The following is a 21,420-nucleotide window of genomic DNA, read 5'->3' as shown; positions in this document are numbered from 1 at the left end:
TATCAAAGCTCCTCTCAACCTTCTTTTCTCCCAGGAGAACAGCCCCAGCTTCTCCAATTTATCCATGTAACCGAGGTTCCTTATCCTTGGAACCATTCTCGTGAGTCTTTTCTGCACCCTATCTAATGCTTTCACATCGTTCCTAAAGTGTGGTGCACAGAACTGAAACAATACTCCAGTTGAGACTGAACTAGTGTTTTATACATATATATACATAAATATCTAGAGTTCCTCCAAATTCATTTATTATAAGAAGCTAAATATTCTCATGGCCCAATTGAGATTATATGACTCTATCAATACTTTCTAGTAACCTCATTGATCAAAAATAACCAAGATCATTTAAATAATACTTCTAAGCAAATTCACTGCTGAATAATAATCACATTATTATTCTAGTTGTGTCGCTCTCCAGCAATGTCATTAGCTGTAACTAATTACGTGACTGACAGACTTGTGACACATTTTAAGGCGTGGCTACCCGACCCTAACCCGATGGGACCTGACGACATGTGTCGGGTTCAGGTCGGACTTCCGGGCCTGGCATTCGGGCTCAGGTCGGGTCGGACACACTCTATCACCACCTCCGGTAAGTGGCTCCAATGTTAATGTACTTTTTGGACTTGAAAGGTTATTTAGCTACAGTTTTTTTAAGCGTGTGCAGATAAGCAACAAAGTGAAAAACGGAAGCTAGGTTAACTGATGGTCAGGTCGGGCGCGGGGAAAAAATGAAAGGACTCGGGCTCGGGTCGGATGTGGTTCTGTTGGGCTCGGGTCAGGTTTCATTTGCAGACCCAAGCCGGCCTTTACCACATTTAACTGACAGAGCTGTAGACCAATGCCAGTGAAGGAAGGCCAGGTGGGGGCACGGTTCTGCTTATACAGTAACATCTCATTGGTCCCGAGTAACAACATAATCATAAAAAATGACATTACAATGACAACATTACATCACAGGCCAGATCCAAATGGGCTACATAAAAGAAAAAAAAAAATCCTTCAAAATGTACCGTACTTGCTGAACCATAAGACGCACCAGGATTTTAAAAAGAAATATTCAGGAAAAAACATTTCATTGCATATAAGCATTTAATATTCATATTTAATATCTACATTTACCATTACAGAATAAAAAACAACAATGCAGCACAAAGTCTTACTAATCGTAGAAGTCCAAAATGTTCTCATTGCTGCTACAACACTCAACATCACTGGTGTTATGTGACCTGCCAATTTTTTTGAAATAGTACATCATCTTCACTGCCATCTACCGTATTGCTGATACCACATTACTTGCATGACTTCATAATAGCCTTGAGTTTCATTAATTGCCACAAATTTCCCACCCACTCACAATGGTGGACCGCTTCCTTCGCTCTGTTGGTGTCAAGTCATGATTTTTTGGTGCCTCCATCCATTCAGTCCACTTGTTTATTGAAATGTCCAGGGGCTGTAATTGGCTAGTAAGACCGCCTGGAATCACATATAGCTGCGTCTTCAATTACACAACAATCCTCTTCATGGCCTCAGTTACATGTGACTGGAACTGGTCACACACTAGTAGGAGTGAGTCCTCCTGGGCACTTCGAACACACTTTCATCCCTTCATTCATCCATCCATTAAGATGAAAATGAACAAAAATTCCAGGTGGAGTTTCGACCTTTGGTGCTGTTTTTCTCTTAAAGATAGTAATGGCGGCAGTTTTTTCCATCAGAACAACATGTCAAAAAGGTCTTCTCGTGGCCAAGTGTTTTTATTGGTATTGATTTAGTACCTTTAATGTCCACAGTCTTGTCCAATGAAATGTCAAAAGTTAGGGAAACGTCATCCATATTGACCATCTGTCAAAGTTCAAAAAATGTTTATTTCCTTACATTAATCGCTAACCTGTGAAATTCAAATATCTTTGCTTCATATTTGGCTGACATCACTGTGCTATCCTGGTTCTCGCATGCATGCTTAGCCTGTGCCATTTCATAAATCTGTAGCACCAAGGTGTTTTCCCAAAAGAATCAAATATTCCACTTGCAACCAATTCACATACACTTATTTTGGCAGATACAGAAGTTACATTTTCCTGTGGTCTATTATCCAGTTTTTCACCTCTTCTTCTAGTTGTGGTCATTTTACAGCATGCTCATGAAAAGTGTCCTTGCTCGTTTCTATTTTCATTCATTCTTCTTCTTGCTTCTTCCTTTCCGTATCATTTTCTTGGTTGGAGGAGAACCAAAATGTCTTTCAGCCACCCTATTTCCATGCTTTTTGGCATACCTTACCACTTTCAGTTTGAATCCTACAGTATAAGAAAACCCTTTTTGTACTCATTGGGGTTGTACCAGATTTTATAAAAAATCTACAACAAACTACCGGTACCATAATCACTGTGTGTAACTCCAAAACACATGCTAATGACCTGTATGACAGGGGAACCTTCGGACCATAGGACGCATGGCAATTTTAGACAATTGTTTTCCAGAAAAAAGTGCATCTGATGATCTGGCAAATATGGTAATAGCAGTGTTATAGAACATAAATCAGGAGGGTGGGGTGGGAAAGAGGGGGTGGTGTTCTACATTTTCTTCCCATTTATTGTAAAATTAACAAATATGTCGTAAAGGCAGATGGGCAATGGAATAATAAGTATAAAATTATGCAGCGTACAATACACATAATATGGTTCATATAACTTTTGGGTTCCTGAGCAGCACCACAGGAGATCAATTATTTTAAGCAGTGAAAACCAGAGAAATAGGAGAGACATAAAAATATCAGCAATAAAAAATAGAGTGAACTGTGGAAGAATGTCTGGGAAATCAGCCATTTTTGACTTAGAGAAATAGGTAATAGCACTTCAAAAAAAGAGCCAGGAAAAATGAGGGGGCTTAGCACGTATGCTGTGTCAGCTTTGGTAGGTTTCTTATAGAAAATGAAGGATGCTGAAGCAAATATAGAGTCAATTTTTCTGCCTTGGTGTTCTGCAGGTGAAATTTCAGCACAATGCACTTGAACCAAGACCGTGACCTCAGCACCTGAACTTAAAGTCTCATTTAAATATTGCAAATTCAAGTGGCAGCACACTAACAAGTGCAGGCCCACAGGGAAGAGGAACCATAATTGTGTCTTATGTGTGGTTTCTAATTGTAAATTACGCTTTTAAGCTTTTATCCAAAATAATGTTGGCTGTATTCACCACCCAACACCCCCCCCCACCCCTACCCCCAAACAGTGTTTTTATTTCTCTTTTATATTGAAGGAGTTGTGCTTAATGTTCTGTCTTTCAAAATTATGGAAGTGAAGAGATGCAATACAGATTAGTTTTATGGCTATTGTTTATTGGACATTAGAATTAGTGACAGGCAATGTTCCCCCTAATTTCTCTTTGTTTTGCATGGCCTGTTTGTTTCACTGCATGGTACGTTGTGGATTGCTGCACAGCCACACACCTGTGCAACGTAGAGGGTACATTCACAACAGGTAATTTAGGGGAAAGTATGCAAACTGTGTAAAGCCTCAAGACGGAAATTCATTATTGTTTTACTTTGAGAGAACATTTTAAATGCCAAAAGCCACAGTTAAAATCCTTTCTTAACAATACCAGTTTGGAAAGTAGTAGCACCAGGTCTTTATGGGGACAGTATGCTCCTGATCTGCCTCTAGGGCTATTAAGAGGATACCAAAAGGCCTCCATTTGCATTTAATTTACGTTGCTGAAGGCCTCCTTCAAGCACAAACAAGTGCAGATTTTAGAAAAGTCATAAAGTCTAGGGGAAGTGTTTTTTAAGAGCAGAATAAGTGCCTGAGATTAGGGTCCATTTTTCCGCTGCATTCAGCTGTTTTCCTTGAGAGTCTTTAGTTTATTTAAAATTTGCTATTCCTTGTGATTTATGTTCAGATACAAGCTGTGATGAGAAAACTGGAGTCTGAAGTGAATCTGCAATCATTTGTGTAAACACAGACGTGTGTGAGATGGGGACCTAAGAGAACAATAATTGTATATCTCACTAATACCTCTAGTTTTTCAACCTATCTATTCCAAAGCTGTGGCAGAGTTTTCTTATGTCATTGGTATTCCTTTCAACCAAAGAACTTTTGTGCTGGATCACTGACAGTGATTTATCTTCTACCCCTCTATCTAGAAATTTAGGAGGTGAGGAATACTTGTACAGTATTGGCTTAGTATGTTGAAAATTTCCTGTTGTCTGCCACAAACTGAGTTTTACATGAATAATTTAGTCAGGTCATTCACGTGTCTCTCAGACACGGGGGACTAGAAATTGGTTTGCATCATCATGAACTGAGCGTAGGAAAATATCCCTGTGCCGGAATGGGTGGAACCGAGACATACCCAAATATTGTTGAAAATTTAAGGCCCTTCTTTATTGTGAATACTTTTGTTACTTACTATGGGATGCATGATTGACTACGGTCACATCTGGCAGTCTGATCAGTCCCTTTGGTTAGGCAAGGTATAGACTGGTAAGAGAATGATATGGTTCCAGTGGCATTAGCTTTCTTCAAACAGAATCTTTAATTACTTAAAACATATGTTGGTGGTTACTAACTTTGTAACAACTTAAATAACCTTAGCACTGAGAAATTATATACAATTGTGGATAACCCACTGAAATTAATTAAGACAAATTCAGCTACTGCCATTTTGGAGGAAAGACATTAACCCTTTGTTTGCATACCAAAATTAAATGTTTCATTTAGGTTATCCATGCTATATAGAGCAGTTATAACCATCTTAGAGAATTCAGCTTAATATTTTGATTCAATTCATCCAAAGCTCCGTTGCTCACATCCCATCCTACTAAGTCAGCTCACCCATCATCCTATCCTTGTTGACCTCTATTGGCTTCCCAGCCCCAAAATCTGTGTCCTAATATATAAATCCCGCTACTGCCTCAACCCTCTCAAGCTCTGCAACCTCCTCTAGCCCAAAACCCAGTCTGTGTCCTTTAGTCATCGACTTGGGATTCTTGTGCATTCCCATTTTCCCCATGGTTTCCCATGAGTGACAAGGCCTTCAGCTGTCTCAATCCTACTCCTTAGAACTCCCCTACTAAATCTCTCCACCTTCTGACTTCTCTCCCCACCTTTAAAAGCCTCCTCAAAACCTATGACTTTTATTACATTATTGGTCATCTTTCCTATTTCTTCGATTATTATCCAGCATCAGTTTCTCCTCTGTGAAAAACCTTGGCATGTTTACCAATGGAGGCAGCATGCAAAAAGACATAATTGAGATGTGTGCATCAGTGGAGTTGCAGTAGTTGCTACAGTTGCCTGCAGCAAGCCCATTATCAGAGATGGAGAGAAAGAGTTCAGATAAGGAAGTGTCAGATATGAACCACATAAAGTTGAGAAATAGATGGAAATGGGTGGCATAGTAAGTGAAATTTTCCCTTTGCAGGAACCGGCACCAATACAGCCAACAATGTAGCTGAGGAAGATGTCTGAGTTAAAGGCCTGCTCAGGTCTGCAAATGAAACCTGACCTGGGCCCAAGAGAACCACATCTGACCCGAGCCTGACCCGGCCCAAGTCCTTTCATTTTTTCCCGCGCCCAACCCTACCCAACCCAACCCGACCACCGGAACATAATCAAATTTATTGAAGATGTTGTGCTCTACCTTCGATGGAATCACTCACTGCAGACTAGTGTGGAGTGTTTTCCGCCTTGACCTCCTGGCTGTCACTGTGTCCGAACCGGCCAAACCCAACCCGAGCCTGAGTGCCAGACCCAGAAGAGTGACCCGACCCGAACCCGACAAGTTGTCAGGTCCCGTCGGGTTCGGGTTGGGTAGCCATGCTCTAGTCTGAGTAGGATTGGAGCAGTGTTCCTCAGCAACTTTCCTGTGTCTTTTAATCTCCCAAAACTTGCACTTTTTTGTGGCCTTTTTATATTCTGCATCATCTCAGTGATGATCTTTTACATTTTCTAACAATTCTCTGCATAAATGTGTGGAGGCCACAAACCATTAACTTCTTCATTATGATTGGCATAGATGTAAATGTTGATTCTCTCGCCTTCCCCTCCACTTTCATCACCCTATTCTTCCCAAAATTAGAAAAATGCCTTATTAAAATACACACTTCCCAGGAGGAATAAATAGTTCGCTGAGGGAGCATTCTGATGTCTAACACCAGATACCCTTACTTGAATAATGTGACTTTCAAACGAGGCAGACTAACTGCCGAGGTATCCAACATAGATCATTGATACTAATCACACCCTCGACTTAAAGTGCTAAAGCAGGAAAGAAAAGCTTTGTACTAAAAAGCCAGAAAGAGAAGAATATACCACAGGTTCCAATCCTCACAACTGCTCCTATTTGTCGTTGGTTTAAACCAGCACCATCAGAGTACATCCATCAGGTATTTTAGACACTCATTCTTATCCAGAATACTGTGGTATACAGTCGGGAAGGAGTTGCCCTGGGAGTTCTCAGCATCGACTCTGGACCCCATGGAGTCTCATGGCATTAGGTCAAACATGAGCAAGGAAACCTCCTGCTGATTACCACCTACCGCCCTCCCTCAGCTGATGAGTCAGTACTCCTCTATGTTGAACACCACTTGGAGGAAGCACTGAGGGTGGCAAGGGCAGAGAATGCACTCTGGGTGAGGAACTTCAATGTCCATCACCAAAAGTGGCTCGGTAGCACCACGACTGACCGAGTTGGCCAAGTCCGAAAGTACATAGCTGCTAGACTGGGTATGCGACAGGTGGTGAGGGAAGCAACAAGAGGGAAAAACAGACTTGACCTTATCCTCTCCAATCTGCCTGCCGCAGATGCATGTGTCCATGACAGTATTGGTAGGAGTGACCACCACACAGTCCTTGTAGAGATGAAATCCCGCCTTCACATTGAGGACACCCTCCATCGTGTTGTGTAGCACTACCACCATGCTAAATGGGATAGATTTCGAATAGATCTAGCAATGCAAAACTGGGCATCCATGAGGCGCTGTGGGCCATCAGCAGCAGCAGAATTGTACTCAACCACAATCTGTAACCTCATGGCCCGGCATATCCCCCATTCTACCATTACCATCAAGTCAGGACACCAACCCTGGTTCAATGAAGAGTGCAGGAGGGCATGTCAGGAGCAGCACCAGGCATACCTCAAAATGAGGTATGGCACAAAATGGGCGGCACAGTGGCGCAGTGGTTAGCACCGCAGCCTCACAGCTCCAGCGACCCGGGTTCAATTCTGGGTACTGCCTGTGTGGAGTTTGCAAGTTCTCCCTGTGTCTGCGTGGGTTTCCTCCGGGTGCTCCGGTTTCCTCCCACATGCCAAAGACTTGCAGGTTGATAGGTTAATTGGCCATTACAAATTGCCCCTAGTATAGGTAGGTGGTAGGGAAATATCGGGACAGGTGGGGATGTGGTAGGAATATGGGATTAGTGTAGGATTAGTATAAATGGGTGGTTGACGGTCGGCACCGACTCGGTGGGCCGAAGGGCCTGTTTCAGTGCTGTATCTCTAAAAAAAAACCTGGTGAAGCTGCAACACAGGACTACTTGCATGCCAAACTGCGTAAGCAGCATGCCATAGACAGAGCTAAGTGATCCCATAGCTAACTGATCAGATCTAATCTCTGCAGTTCTGCCACATCCAGTCGTGAATGGTGGTGGACAATTAAACAACTAACTGGAGGAGGTGGCTCCACAAATATCCCTACCCTCAATGATGGGGGAGCCCAGCACACCAGCGCGAAAGATAAGGCTGAAGCATTTGCAACAATCTTCAGCCAGAAGTGCCAAGTTGATGATCCATCTCGGTCTCCTCCTGAAGTCCCTAGCATCACAGATGCCAGACTTCAGTCAATTTGATTCACTCCACGTGATATCAAGAAATGACTGAAGGCACTGGATACTGCAAAGGCTACGGGCCCTGACAATATTTCGGCAATAGTACTGAAGACTTGTGCTCCAGAACTTGCCGCGCCCCTAGCCAAGCTGTTTCAGTACAGCTCCAGCACTGGCATCTACCCGGCAATGTACAAAATTGCCCAGGTATATCCTGTACACAAAAAGCAGGACAAGTCCAACCTCGCCAATTACTGTCCCATCAGTCTACTCTCAATCATCAGTAAAGTGATGGAAGATGTCATCAAAAGTGCTATCAAACGGCACTTGCTTAGCAATAACCTGCTCACTGACGCTCAGTTTGGGTTCTGCCAGGGCCACTCAGCTCCCGACCTCATTACAGCCTTGGTTCAAACATGGACAAAAGAGCTGAACTGAAGAGGTGAAGTGAGAGTGACTGCCCTTGACATCAAGTCAGCATTTGACCGAGTATGACATCAAGGAGCTCCACCAAAACGGAAGTCAATGGGAATCGGGGGGGGGGGGGGGGGGGGGGAACTCTCTGCTGGTTGGAGTCATACTTAGCGCAAAGGAAGATGGTCGTGGTTGTTGGAAGTCAATCATCTGAGCTCCAGGACATCACTGCAGGAGTTTCTCAGAGTAGTGTCCTAGGCCCAACCATCTTCAGCTGCTTCATCAATGACCTTCCTTCAATCATAAGGTCAGAAGTGAGGATGTTCGCTGATGATTGCACAATGTTCAGCACCATTCGCGACTCCTCAGGTACTGAAGCAGTCTGTGTAGAGATGCACCAAGACCTGGACAATATCCAGGTTTGGGCTGATAAGTGGCAAGCAACATTCGCGCCACACAAGTGCCAGGCAATGACCATCTCCAACAAAAGAGAATCTAACCATCTGCCCTTGACATTCAATGGCATTGCCATCGCTGAATCCCCCACTAACAAAATCCTAGGGACTACCATTGACCAGAAACTGAACTGGAGTAGCTATATAAATACCGTGGCTACAAGAGCAGGTCAGAGGCTGGGAATCCTGAGGCGAGTAACTCATCTCCTGACTCCCCAAAACCTGTCCACCATCTACAAGGCACAAGTCAGGAGTGTGATGGAATACTCTCCAATTGCCTGGATGGGTGCAGCTCCAACAACTCTCAAGAAGCTCAACACCATCCAGGACAAAGCAGCCCACTTGATTGGCACCCCATCCACAAACATTCACTCCCTCCACCACCAACACACAGTGATAGCAGTGTGTACCAGCTATAAGATGCACTGCAGCATTGCACCAAGGCTCCTTAGACAGCACCATCCAAACCCGTGACCTCTACCAACTAGAAGTACAAGGGCAGCAAATGCATAGGAATACCACAAACTGCAAGTTCCCCTCCAAGTCACACACCATCCTGACTTGAAACTATATCGCCGTTCCTTCACTGTCGCTGGGTCAAATTCCTGGAACTCCCTTCCTCACAGCACTTTGGGTGTACCTACCCCCCACATGGACTGCAGCGGTTCAAGAAGGCAGCTCACCACCACATTCTCAAGGGCAATTAGGGGATGGGCAATAAATGCTGGCCTAGCCAGCGACGCCCACATCCCATGAATTAATTAAAAAGAAAAATCTTGGGGAATTTGGAGAAGAAACAGCATCCATCACATAACCACTATTCCAGTCTGGAATCTAAATCTAGTACTGTACAAGTCTTTTGAACACATGTGCATCGGCCCAAAGCCCTGGGTTTTCCACCATACTGCCCCAGGAGGTTCATCCAACATCCGACTCACCATTTCTTTGGTCAGGAGTCATTTTATATCAAGCGTGGGCTTCCAGCAGGAGCCCCACCAGCAGGCCGGTCTCCACTAAAGCCTGGCTCGGGTATAAAATTAAAACCCGACCCAGGCCCGACCCGACAACAGCCAACCCGAACCCAACCTGAGCACGAGTCATTTAATTGTTTTAAATGCCCGACCTGACCCGAACCCGACACGTATTCGGGTTTGGTCGGGTAGCCAGGCTTTAGACCAGTGATCGAGTACAGGTGCCAGCTGTTGATGTGCCAGTGTACAATTAACATCACAAAGTTTTTTTAAAAAGGCGCCGCGACCCTGAGCACTCGCGGGAAAAAAAGTATCCACTTCAGGAAATCATGCAATGTAGCAAACAAGCTTCTGAACTGTATCAAGTTCCAATGTCATTAACAAAAAAAAACTCTGCGGAGATCTCAGGTTGGGAAGTTTAATCTCCCTATTTCCAGATAGTTTTAAATCCTTGGTCCAAGTATAGATGAAGCAAGAGCTCAGTTGATGTTGCTGTACTTACTGCAGTTACTGGTATCTTCCCCAGGCTTGTCAGTTTCTCCAGGATTTGATAGATTTCAGAGTGTAAGGGGTTGGGTTAATTTCACTCGGGTACTTTATATCGAAATTTGTCGCTGTTTCTTGCCCCTCCTTTCCCCCCCACTTTTCTCACCTCTGATTTCTGTTTGTCCTGATCTCTGTCCACGTCCAGCCCAACCCGACCTGAGCCCGAATTTTGGACCTGAAAGAGAAACCCGACCTGACCCGAACCCGACACATGTCGTCGAGTCCTGTTGGGTAGCCATGCTCTCGTCTCCACCACTGCGAGCATGTGAAACTACAGCACTCAAATAAGTTGAATTTAAAGGGGGCAGAGGAGTCTCAAAGACTAGAGAGACAGGCATTTTGTCTCTATCTAAACCATGATCTAAAAAGGTGAAGGTATTCACTTTACTGAATGGCAGGGTACCCCATCTTGGCCCTCTGGAGCCCATCCAGTGTAAGTTAACGGCGCTCAGGCTCTCAGCTGCCCACGCCGTGATCCCCGTCCCTTCAACGAAAAATATCCTTCCTCTCAGAGCTGCTGGCCAATCAGAGGGCTGGCAGTAGTACTGTCAGTGTCACCCGGAACAGTGGTGCATGAGGGAGAGGGGGTGTTCATGGAGGAGTAGCCTTTGCACCGGGGAGGAGGGGGAGGGCATCAGTGTACCACAGACTGCCCACAGAGGAGGCCACCCCCACCAAGCCCACAGGGAGGCCGCCTTGTTTTACTGGGCGGCCTCCCCATGTGCCAGATGTCCCCCATCCCACCCTCACCGCTAGAGTAATTTCAGTGATGGGGTAGAGGCCCTCAAGCGCCCAATTATTGGCCATTAAAGGGCCTCAATTGGCCTCAGGGTGGGAAGGCCATCTTCGACCTTTCCCGCCCCGACTTAATCACAGGGCAACGGGAAGGTGATGCGCATTTTGCCTCCCCCCCCCGCCCCTCTCCAATCCCATCTATCTGAGAACCATAAAATTGCGCCCATAGTATGCAGAGTGAGGGGAACCCAGATGAGATAGAGAACTTGAAACTGCAGAAACTGATATCCAACAGGTACAATATACTTGCCACCTGTGAGGATAAAGATAAAGACTGTCAGAAGAACAACCAGAATGCTGACCATGGCACCTTGGCTGTCCAAATCAGGCAGCAGGTAAAGGAGGAGGGGAAGCACAATGTGGTAGTTGTAGGGGATTCAATAATTAGGAGGACAGATAACATCCTTTGTCAGCAGGATCGAGCATCCCACTTGGTATGTTGCTTACCTGTTGCCAGGGTGCAGGACATCTCAAACCAGCTTGAAAGATTATTGTAAGGGGAGGATCAGGTCATGTTGATACCAACAACATGTCAAACAATGTTTGGAGGGTAGGACCTAAATTAAAGAACAGGACCACGAAGGTTATAATCTCTTCATTATTACCCAAGCTATGTTCAAACAAGCGCAGGGATAAGCAGACTATGGAGGTGAACACATCTCTGGAAAAGTAATTTGGGAATAAAAGGCTCCATTTCATGAGACACTGGCACCAGTACAGGGCAAGGAAGTAACAGTACCTTTAGGACGAGCTCCCTTTGAACCTGGCGAGGAGCAGGGTCCTAGTGGAAAGGATAAACAGATAGGTGACAAGGACTTTAAAGTCGTAAATGGTGGGGGGGGGGGGCAGGGAGGTAAAGGTATTATAAATAATAGTTCAAAAACAAACAAACTGAGTAAAGTAACAGTCAGAAATTGTGCTTTAGGCTTGACAGGTAAAGGGAAAACTACAAGTAAGGTAATTAAACCAGGCGAGAGAAATATGAAATGTGAGAGTAAAACATTAGAACAGGCTAGGGTGCGTGGCCCAAATAAGCATTCTTTATGCAAACACATGGAGTATAAGGGAAAAAAATTGAATGAATTGCAGGCACAAATTCAATGTGGAGAGTATGACCTGATAGTAATTACTGAGACATGGCTATCTATATTAATGACTTGGAGGAAGGGACAGAGTATAAAGTATCCAAATTTGCTGACGATACAAAAATAGGTGGGAAGGCATGTTGTGATGAGAACACAAAGAATCTGTAAAGGGATATAGATAGGTTACGTGAGTGGGCAAAAACTTGGCAGATGGAGTTCAATGTGGAAAAGTGTGAGGTCATCCACTTTGGTAAGAAGAATAAAAAGGCAGATTATTATTTAGATGAAGAAAGACTACAAAATACTGCAGTACAGAGGGATCTGGGTGTTCTTGTGCATGAAACACAAAATGTTAGCATGCAGGTGCAACAAGTAATTAAGAAGGCAAATGGAATTTTGGCCTTTATTGCTCGGAGGTTAGAGTTTAAAAATAGGGAAGTCTTGTTACAACTGTACAGGGTGTTGGTGAGGCCACACCTGGAGTACTGCGTACAGTTTTGTTCCCCGTATTTAAGGAATGATATACTGGCATTGGAGGCAGTTCAGAAAAGATTCACTAGGCTGATTCCTGGGATGAAGGGGTTGTCTTATCAAGAACGGCTAAACAGGTTAGGCCTTTATTCATTGGAGTTTAGAAGAATGAGAGGTGATCTTATTGAAACATATAAGATCCTAAGGGGGCTTGACAGGGTAGATGTTGAGAATATGTTTCCACCGGTGGGGGAATCTCAAATCAGGGGACATAGTTACAAATTAAGGGCTCACACATTTAAAACCGAGATGCGAAGGAATTTCCTCTCTCTGGTGAATCTCTGGAATTCTCTACCTCAGAGAGTTGTGGAGGCTAGGTCACGAAATGTATTTAAGGAGGAGGTAGCTAGATTTTTGAAATCTCGGGAAGTCAAGGGTTATGCGGAGCAGGCCCGAAAGAGGAGTTGAGGCCTGGGACAGATCAGCCATGATCTTATTGAATGGCGGGCAGGCTTGTGGGGCTGAATGGCCTACTCCTGCTCCTATTTCTTATGTCCTTAAGACAGACAGAACTGAGAACTAAATATACCAGGTTATAAGGTCTATAGGAAAGATAGGGGAAATGGTAGTGGGGAGGAGTAACCAGAGTGATCAAGGATGAAATCACTTCAATAGTAAGAGAGGATATAATGCGAGGTAAGTAGACATCGAAGACTTTATGGGTAGGATTAAGAAATAAAAAAGTCTGTATTGGGAGTTGTGTATAGGCCCCCTGTAACAGCTGTGTAGTGGTAGGTTTTATAAATACAGAGATTAGACAAACATGTAGCAAAGATAGAGTGGTTTTAATGGGGCATTTTAACTTTCATATAGATTGGGATAAGTAGATCAGCACATGTTAGAAAGGTAATGAATTTCTTGAGTGTATCTGGTATAGTTTTCTGCAGCAATATGTCCTAGAACCAACAAAGGAGTATGTCAAATTAGATTTAGTAACAAGTATTGAGCAGATTTAGTTAATAGACTAACGGCACGTGAACACTTATCTAATATCGATGATAATTTGATCGAGTTCAACATAGTGTTTGAAAGGGATAAACATGAAATCTAAGATTTAGTTAAGACGTACTTCAATGGAATGAGACAGAGACTGTCCACAGTAAATTGGGAAAATCTGTTAATGGGTAAAATGACAAAATCAGTGGGAGGTGTTCAAAAAAGATTTTGATGTAATACAGAACCAACTTATATATCTAAGGTGCAAGAGATCTACTTGCCAAAAGGACAGACGAAGACAACTAAGAGGTAAGAGAAAAGATAAAACTGAAAGAATAAAAACATAGAAATAAAAAGAAAAGCACAGATCCTGTTGACTGGAAAAGATACCAAGAGCAGCAAAGGGTAATATAACAGATCGTAAGAGCTACAAAAAGGGAGCACGGAGAAGAAACTTGTAAAGAATATAAAGGTATACCACCTCAAGTGTCGTAATCTGCATGGCTACAGACCAAATGCGGGAAGGTGGGATTAGAATGGGTGGATCGTTTTTCGGCAGGCACTGACACGATGGGCCACGTGGCCTCTTTCTGTGCCTTAAACTTTCTATGATTCTATCAAAATCAACACAAATGTTTTTGCAATTACATTAGGAAAAAAGAGGGTGGTCAGGAGCAATATGGGCTCTTGAAAATTGATAATGGCGATATCGTCAATGAAAATAAAGGAAATGTTGAATAATTAATTTGCATCAGTATTTACTGTAGAGGAAGAGGTCAGTATGCCAGACATTCCAAGGAAACTAATGTTGAATCAGGAACAGGGCTCACCAAAATTAACATAAGCAAAATAACAGTAATGAAGAACATAATGGCACTTGAAAGGTGACAAATTCCCATGACCTGATGGTTTCCATCCCAGGATTTTATGGGAAGTAGGTGAGAACACTGTAGATGTCATAACGGTAATCTTCCAAACTTCTCTTGATTCAGGAACAGTTCCTTTAGATTGGAAAATTGTGCATGTCACTACCCTATGCTGAACATCATTCAAAAAAGGATGAAGCAAGTCCCTGGCAGGATTTGAAACTGGAAATGGATCATCGTTGGGGCATAAGGAATTAGTGAAGCTCAATAACGGCAGGACTGATGAGTGGATATCCTTCAGTGCAGAATACATAAGCCACAAAATTCCAGGATAGCTGGAGTTTGTGTGATGGATTGGGGTAGGCCAAAAGTATTGGAAAATCCAGTTCTGGAAGCAACTAGGGCATAATTAGCTGAGGGGTGGCTCTGCAATGTTCCAGAGGTGGATATTGAGTAAAAAGTTCAGCTGAGGTTCCAGAATGTCAAGAACGTATCAGGTTTCAGCCTGAGAAGGTAACCAGGAATGCTGATGGAGCTGGGCTGGAGATATGTAGGGGCTTATTGAAACCGGAAAGGTTGGCTTTATAGAATCGTAAGTTTGGGGCTGAAGGAAAATTGCCCACATCCAGGGCTTGGTGTTGGATAGTCAGGAAAGTGAAGTAACAGCATGAGAGTTGGTCTTAATTTTTATGTCTTCTTTAATGCCCCCACTCCGAACCTTTCTTTGGTTAGTATACGTCCAGCACAACTGAGTTATTTGCAACTTGTAATAAATAGCACTGACATGGGAAAATACATTCCCACCCCTCACATTTATTGTGCACCTAAATAAATACGAAATGTTTGGGAGAGACACAGACCCAGTTTGTATTCCAACTCCCCGCGCGCCGAGTTTCTCTGAACTTGACATCTTCCCTGTTCTTGTGTAAATAGTGAACAGGCTTGAAGATCTTCTCGGTGCACTTACCGACCTCCACCGCCGTGTAAGCTAACTCGGGGTCGTGCATTAGGTCACACAGAGCCATTAGCGCCCGCTGTCGTGTGAGGAGTTCGGGATCCGCCAGCTCCCGGTTCAGTTTGGGCAAAGCCCTGTCCCCAAAGGCTATGGGCGCTTTGGTCGGGTCGATATGAGGAGGAAGTTTGGCAGAAATTCTCGTGTGAGCCATGTTCTTGCTGTTTTTCTTTTAAAAATGAGGGCGCAAGATAACTCAAGCCTGCAGATTCCGCGCGCTGGCGTTTCTGCACCGAGCGTTTGAAAGCTCGGCTCGCGGCTTGGCTCTGTTGCTATAGCAACGCCAGAGGCCTACTTCTCTCAACACGCCTGCAACCCAGGTAATGCGTCAACAACAGTCTGCTTTATACTGCGAATTTAACGTAGAAAACGTAGACAAGAAGCGGGAAACTCTTGGCCAGTCAGCCAAACATCGGTCTTTGGGAAAGTGCAAAGATATTAAGGATGAAATAACAGGTCATTTAGAAAAGCTTAACAGTCAACATGGTTTTGTGAAAGGGAAATCATGTTTGACAAATTTGCTGAAGTTCTCTGAGGATATAACAAGCAGAGTTGATAAAGGGGAACTGGTAGATGTAGTGTATTTGGATTTCCAGAAAGCATTTGATAAAGTGCCACATAAAAGATTATTGCGCAAGATAGGAACTCACGGTATTGGGGGTAATGTATTAGCATGGATTGATTAACTCACAGAAGACAGAAAGTCGGGATTAATGGGGCTTTTTCAGGTTGGAAAGACGTAACTAGTCGAATGCCACAAGGATCAGTCTGGGGTCTCAATTATTTACTATATTAATGACTTGGAGGAGGGGGCAGAGTCTAATATATCCAAATTTGCTGACAATACAAAAATAGGTGGGAGGGCATGTTGTGATGAAGACACAAGGAATCTGCAAGGACATATAGATAGGTTGAGTGAGTGGGCAAAAACTTGGCAGATAGGAGTTTAATGTAGGAAAGTGTGAGGTCATGCACTTTGGTGGGAAGAATCAAAAGGCAGACTATTATTGAAATGGAGAGAGACTCCAAAACAGCGCAGTACAGAGGAATCTGGGTGTTCTTGTGCATGAAACACAAAAAGTTAGCATGCAGGTGCAGCAAGTAATTAAGAAGGCAAGTGGAATTTTGGCCTTTATTGCTCAGGGGTTGGAGTTTAAAAATAGGGAAGTCTTGTTACAACTGTACAGGGTGTTGGTGAGGCTGAACCTGGAGTGCTGTGTGCAGTTTTGGTCCCTGTATTTAAGGAAGGATATACTGGCATTGGATGCTGTTCAAAAGAGATTCACTAGGCTGATTCCTGGGATGAAGGGGTTGTCTTATCAAGAATGGCTAAACAGGTTATTCATTAGAGTTTAGAAGGATGAGGTGTGATCTTATTGAAATGTATAAGATTCTGAGGGGTTTGACAGGGTAGATGTTTCCACTAGTGGGGGAATCTTGAACTAGGGGACATAGTTACAGACTAAGGGGACACTCATTTAAAACTGAGATGGAAAGGAATTTCTTCTCTCAGAGGGTAGAGAATTCCAGACATTCAATACCCTAGAGAGTTGTGGAGGCTAGATCACTGAAAGTATTTAAAGAGGAGGTAGATAGATTTTTGAAATTACGGGGATTTGAGGGCTATGAGGAGCTGGCACGAAAGAGGAGTTGAGGTCTGGGGCAGATCAACCATGATCTTATTGAATGGCGGGGCAGGGTTGAGGGGCCAAATGGCCTACTCCTGCTCCTATTTCTTGTGTTCTTATGTCCCAAGCACTACACAAAGGCATAATCCAGAAAAGTGGACACAGAGCCAAAAATGAAGATATTGGTAGGAAGAGGGGGTCCAGTCTGTTAAAGGTATAGTCCTCAATGGTGGGGCAACTGGAAGAGGGAATGCACAAGAGATCAGCCAGAGGAACAAACTTAAAGAGAGGGGAAGTTATAGGAATGAAGGAGGTTACAGATATAGAGTGGGAAAAGTAATTAAAAGATCTAAATAGGAGGATGGGACTTCTAAATTGCAGGTGTTGGGTGACCAGGTGGAACAACATGTATTTATATAAAAGTAATATAGTGTGGATGCTGGAAATCTGAAATAAAAACAGAAAATGCTGGAAATACTCAGCAGATCTCACACCGTCTGTAAAGAGAGAAACAGAGTTAACATTTCAGGTTGATGGTCTTTCATCAGTTCTGATGCTGTCAGGCCTGCTGAGTATTTCCAGCACTTTCTGTTTTTGTTATATATTTATATGGCACCTTCAACATAGTAAAACATCCCAAAGTGTTTCACAGAAGTATTATCAAACAAAATTTAACACCACGCTACATGAGAAGATATTATGTCAGATGACCAAAAGCTTGGTCATAGAGATAGGTTTTAAGGAACATCTTAAAGAAGGTGAGAAAGGCAGTGAGGTTTAGGGAGGGTATTCCAGAGCTTAGGGCCTTGGCAGCTAAAGGCACAGCTGCCAGTGGTAGAGCATCTAAAATCAGGGAGTTGCAAGAGTCCAGAATTGTAGAATCGCATATGTTTTAGGGCTGAAGGAAGTTACAGAGCTAGGGAGGGGTGAGGTTATGGAGGGATGAAAACAAGGGTGAGAATTTTAAATTCAAGGCGTTGCTTAACCAGGAACCAGTGTAGATGAATAGGACTCTATGAGTTAGGACATGGACATCAGAAGTTTAGAAGACCTCAAGTTTATGTTGGGCAGAATATTGGAAGCTGACCAGGGGTGCATTGGAAAAGTCAAGTCCAGATGTAACAAAGGCTTGGATGAGGGTTTCAACCACAGCTGAGCTGAGGCAGAGTGGAGTTGGATGATGTTTCAGAGGTTGAAATAGGCAGCCTTAGTGATGGTGCAGATATGTGATTGAAACTAATCTCAGGATCAAATATGACACCAAGGTTGCAAACAGTCTGGTTCTGTCTTAGACAGTTGCCAGGCAGACAAATGGAGTCGGTGGCTAACGAATGGAGTTTGTGATGGGCACCGAAGACAATGGCTTCAGACTTCCAAATATTTAATTGGAGGAAATTTCTGCTTGTCCGCCACTGGATGTTAGGCATGCAGTCTGACAATTTAGAGACAGTGGAGGAGGCAATAGAGGTGGTGTTGAGGTAGTGCTGGGTGGCATCAGCATACATGTGGAAAGTGACGCTGTGTTTTCAGATGATGTTGCTGAGGGGCAGTATGTAGGTGCAAGATAAGAGAGGGCCAAGGATAGATCCTTGGGAGACACCAGAAGTAATGGTGCGGGAATGGAAAGAGAAGCCTTTGTTGATTGTGATTCTTTGATTCTGAACAGTTAAGAATGGAACCAGGCAAATGTAGTCCCACCCAGCTGGACAACAGAGGAGACGCCTCGGAAGCCCCTCAAAGGCTGCAGATGGGTCGAGAAGGATAAGGAGGGATAGTTTACCTTTGCCACAGTCACATAAGATGTCATTTGTGACTTTGATAAGAGCTGTTTCAATGTAGTAGCAGGAGCAGAAACCTGATTTGAGGAATTCAAACATCGAATTCCAGGAAAGATGGACAGAGATTTGGGAGGCGTCAGCATGATCAAAGACTTTGGTGAGGGAAGGAGATGGTGAAGGGTAGTTTGCAAGGACAGAAGGGTTAAGGGTTTTTTTTGAGAAGAGATGTGACGACGGCAGCTTTGAAAGAGAAAGAACCTTTAACAATATAGCAGACATGGGAGCCAGAAAGGGAAGTTGGCTGGTCACCATTTTAGTGGGAATAGGGTCAAGGGAGTAGGAGGTAGGTCTCATGGACAAGATGAACTCAGAGAGGGCAGGAGGGAAGATAAAGAAACTAGAAAAATGTACGCGTTCAGGGTCAGGGGCGGGGGGAACCTTAGAGGAAGCTTGGCCTGGTAGGCTAGAGAATATGAGGAAAGCAGCGGAGGCAGCTGACTGAGTGGCCTCAATCTTAGTGACAAATTAGTCTGTGAGCTCCTTGCATGTTGTTGGAGGTAAGGGTAGAGGAGACGGGAGAAAGGGGTTTCAGAAGGCAGCTAGGTAGAGAAAAGAAGCCAAGGGTTTTCCATGCATTCCAGGATGAACCTGGAATAGTGAGCAGTTTTGGCAGACGGCAGCAGGCCCCAAAAGTGCTTTATCTGGTCCAGTCAGATCTGCAGTGAGTGGCTAAACCAGTTATCCACTGTATCTGTTCAATTCTGTATCCCTTAGACGTAATGGAACAGAGATGAGGACCGTAGTGTGGGAATGACCAAGGTGACGGAGAGTAATGATTTTAATGGAACTAGGGCTTCAAAGGTGGAGGGTGAGGGTGTGGTTGAGAAGGCCGGTAGCTGCAGAAATGTTGTGGTGAATGGAGGGCCAGAGGCTAGAGAGTCGGGGCTTTGAATATATTGTTGTAATTGGAAGAGTTTTATTCCAGGGGTGGACACGGAAGGAAGTAGGTTTGGGATATGAAAGTGGGATGTGGGTAGAGAGCAATACAAGGAAGTGATCAGAGATGGCCTTATCTATGATTGACAAGATGGGAGTTACGAGGCCACATGAGATGGCAAGATCAATGGGATGGCTGTAAAGATGGGTTGGGAAGTTTATGGATGGAGAAATTAAGGAAGGATGGGAGAGCAGTGAACTCAGAGGAAAGATAGCATGATAGATTGAGATGGAGATTAAAAGCACCTTGAGTGAATCATAGAAAGTTTATGGCACAGAAAGAGGCCACTTGGCCCATCATGTCTGCGCCGGTCAAAAGTAACTTGGTGTTGTGGCTGAGGGAGGAAAGCAGTGAAGATATCTCAGTGAGAAAATTTTTTTTGTACTTTGGTAACCAACATAGGTCATCAAGGGTAAAGGTGATGGGCAGGACCTGGTGTGAGATAGGATAAATTATTCCAGGGTTATAGCCGCTATGTTACCTGGATATCTATTCCACACATCGATCCTAGGAGGTTTCTGATCGTCTGGAATACTGGCCACTGCACAACTCAAGTAAAATGTTTCAGAATAATTTGTTTAATATTTTTCTGTATTTTCCAGCCTTTATGGACTTACTATCTTATTATGTCTTAGTGTATAGAAAACATTTTCTGCATTAATACCATTATTTGGCTAGCTGACAGTCTTCCGGGAGGTAGCACAGCAGGTACCTTGGTGTATGCCAGTACTTGCTCCAGATTTTGCGAACAAATCTGCCAAGTGTCACCTACATAGCTAGAAACAGTCACAGTGTGATAACATGATGTTCCCAGTGTCATGTGAGGCCCCCACTTGCCAAGAACGAGGCACATTAATTTTGTCATGAACATTGATTTTAAACTGTTACTGGAGTGAAGAAGACTTGTTAAACAGATCAGCCGTGGCTGGAAAAGATATTTGCATGTTAAGAGACAATGTTTGGAAGGACAAAGCAGCCATTCAGTGACATTCAACCCAGAATGGTCTTTTGATCACAGACGTTGAAGGTGGGGGAGCTCGTATTCCAGGTTGACTGCTAAGGTGGCCAACAGACATGGTCAAACCGGCTAGTCACATGACTAACCTGCTGGGCAACTTGAGTTTTTTGAATATGTACAAACAGTTTGGGCAGAAAGCTGTTTGCTCCTGGACTGAAAAGATCTCTTTCCTGTCTGCTCCCATCTCTTTCTTACAAGCCTCTGAATCCACTGAAGACACATGAACCTCATGAGAGAAAAGTCTCATACAGTGAACAAGGTTTAAGTAGAATACTGGGCCCCAACGAAAAGCAAGATCTACCTACAATCAAGGACTCTACAGTGAGCTCGAAGAACCATAACAAAAACTCTTCAGATATTGCCTCAAACCTTTCCACTTTATTTTTTTCTGCTCTTTTTTCTCTCTATTTGCATGTGGTTATCGCGTATGCCTGCTAGCGTGGGTGTATCGTGTATCCGTAGGCATTAACCAAATTAGAGTTTGTTTAATAAATTTCAACTCTTTTTCTTTAAACCTAAGAAAGCCTGTTTGTGCTGGTTTCTTTGCCTTATAATTGGAAAACAAATAT

The 21,420-nt window shown here is 43.7% G+C and overlaps 2 protein-coding genes across 3 annotated transcripts in view; one reads left to right on the top strand and one right to left on the bottom strand.

Annotated features, from left to right (window-relative positions):
• LOC137382927 (radial spoke head 14 homolog) overlaps positions 1-15,694 on the bottom strand; it is a 42,021-nt gene extending 26,327 nt beyond the window's left edge. The window contains exon 1 of the mRNA XM_068055502.1: positions 15,386-15,694. Coding sequence (XP_067911603.1) covers positions 15,386-15,584 — 199 coding nt within the window. The 5' untranslated portion in view covers positions 15,585-15,694. The remainder of the gene's footprint in view (positions 1-15,385) is intronic.
• Positions 15,436-21,420, top strand: part of rab36 (RAB36, member RAS oncogene family) — a 133,539-nt gene continuing 127,554 nt past the window's right edge. Inside the window, exon 1 of one of the 2 annotated variants that reach the window (XM_068055364.1) lies at positions 15,436-15,750. The gene's annotated coding sequence lies outside the window, so the exon portion shown is untranslated. The remainder of the gene's footprint in view (positions 15,751-21,420) is intronic. The other variant, XM_068055361.1, reaches the window with a different exon arrangement.

Source organism: Heterodontus francisci, chromosome 23 (assembly GCF_036365525.1).
Source record: "Heterodontus francisci isolate sHetFra1 chromosome 23, sHetFra1.hap1, whole genome shotgun sequence".
NCBI classification, from domain to species: domain Eukaryota; kingdom Metazoa; phylum Chordata; class Chondrichthyes; order Heterodontiformes; family Heterodontidae; genus Heterodontus; species Heterodontus francisci.
The sequence above is the reverse complement of the archived record's forward strand: the minus strand, read 5'-3'. Positions and strand labels throughout refer to the sequence as shown.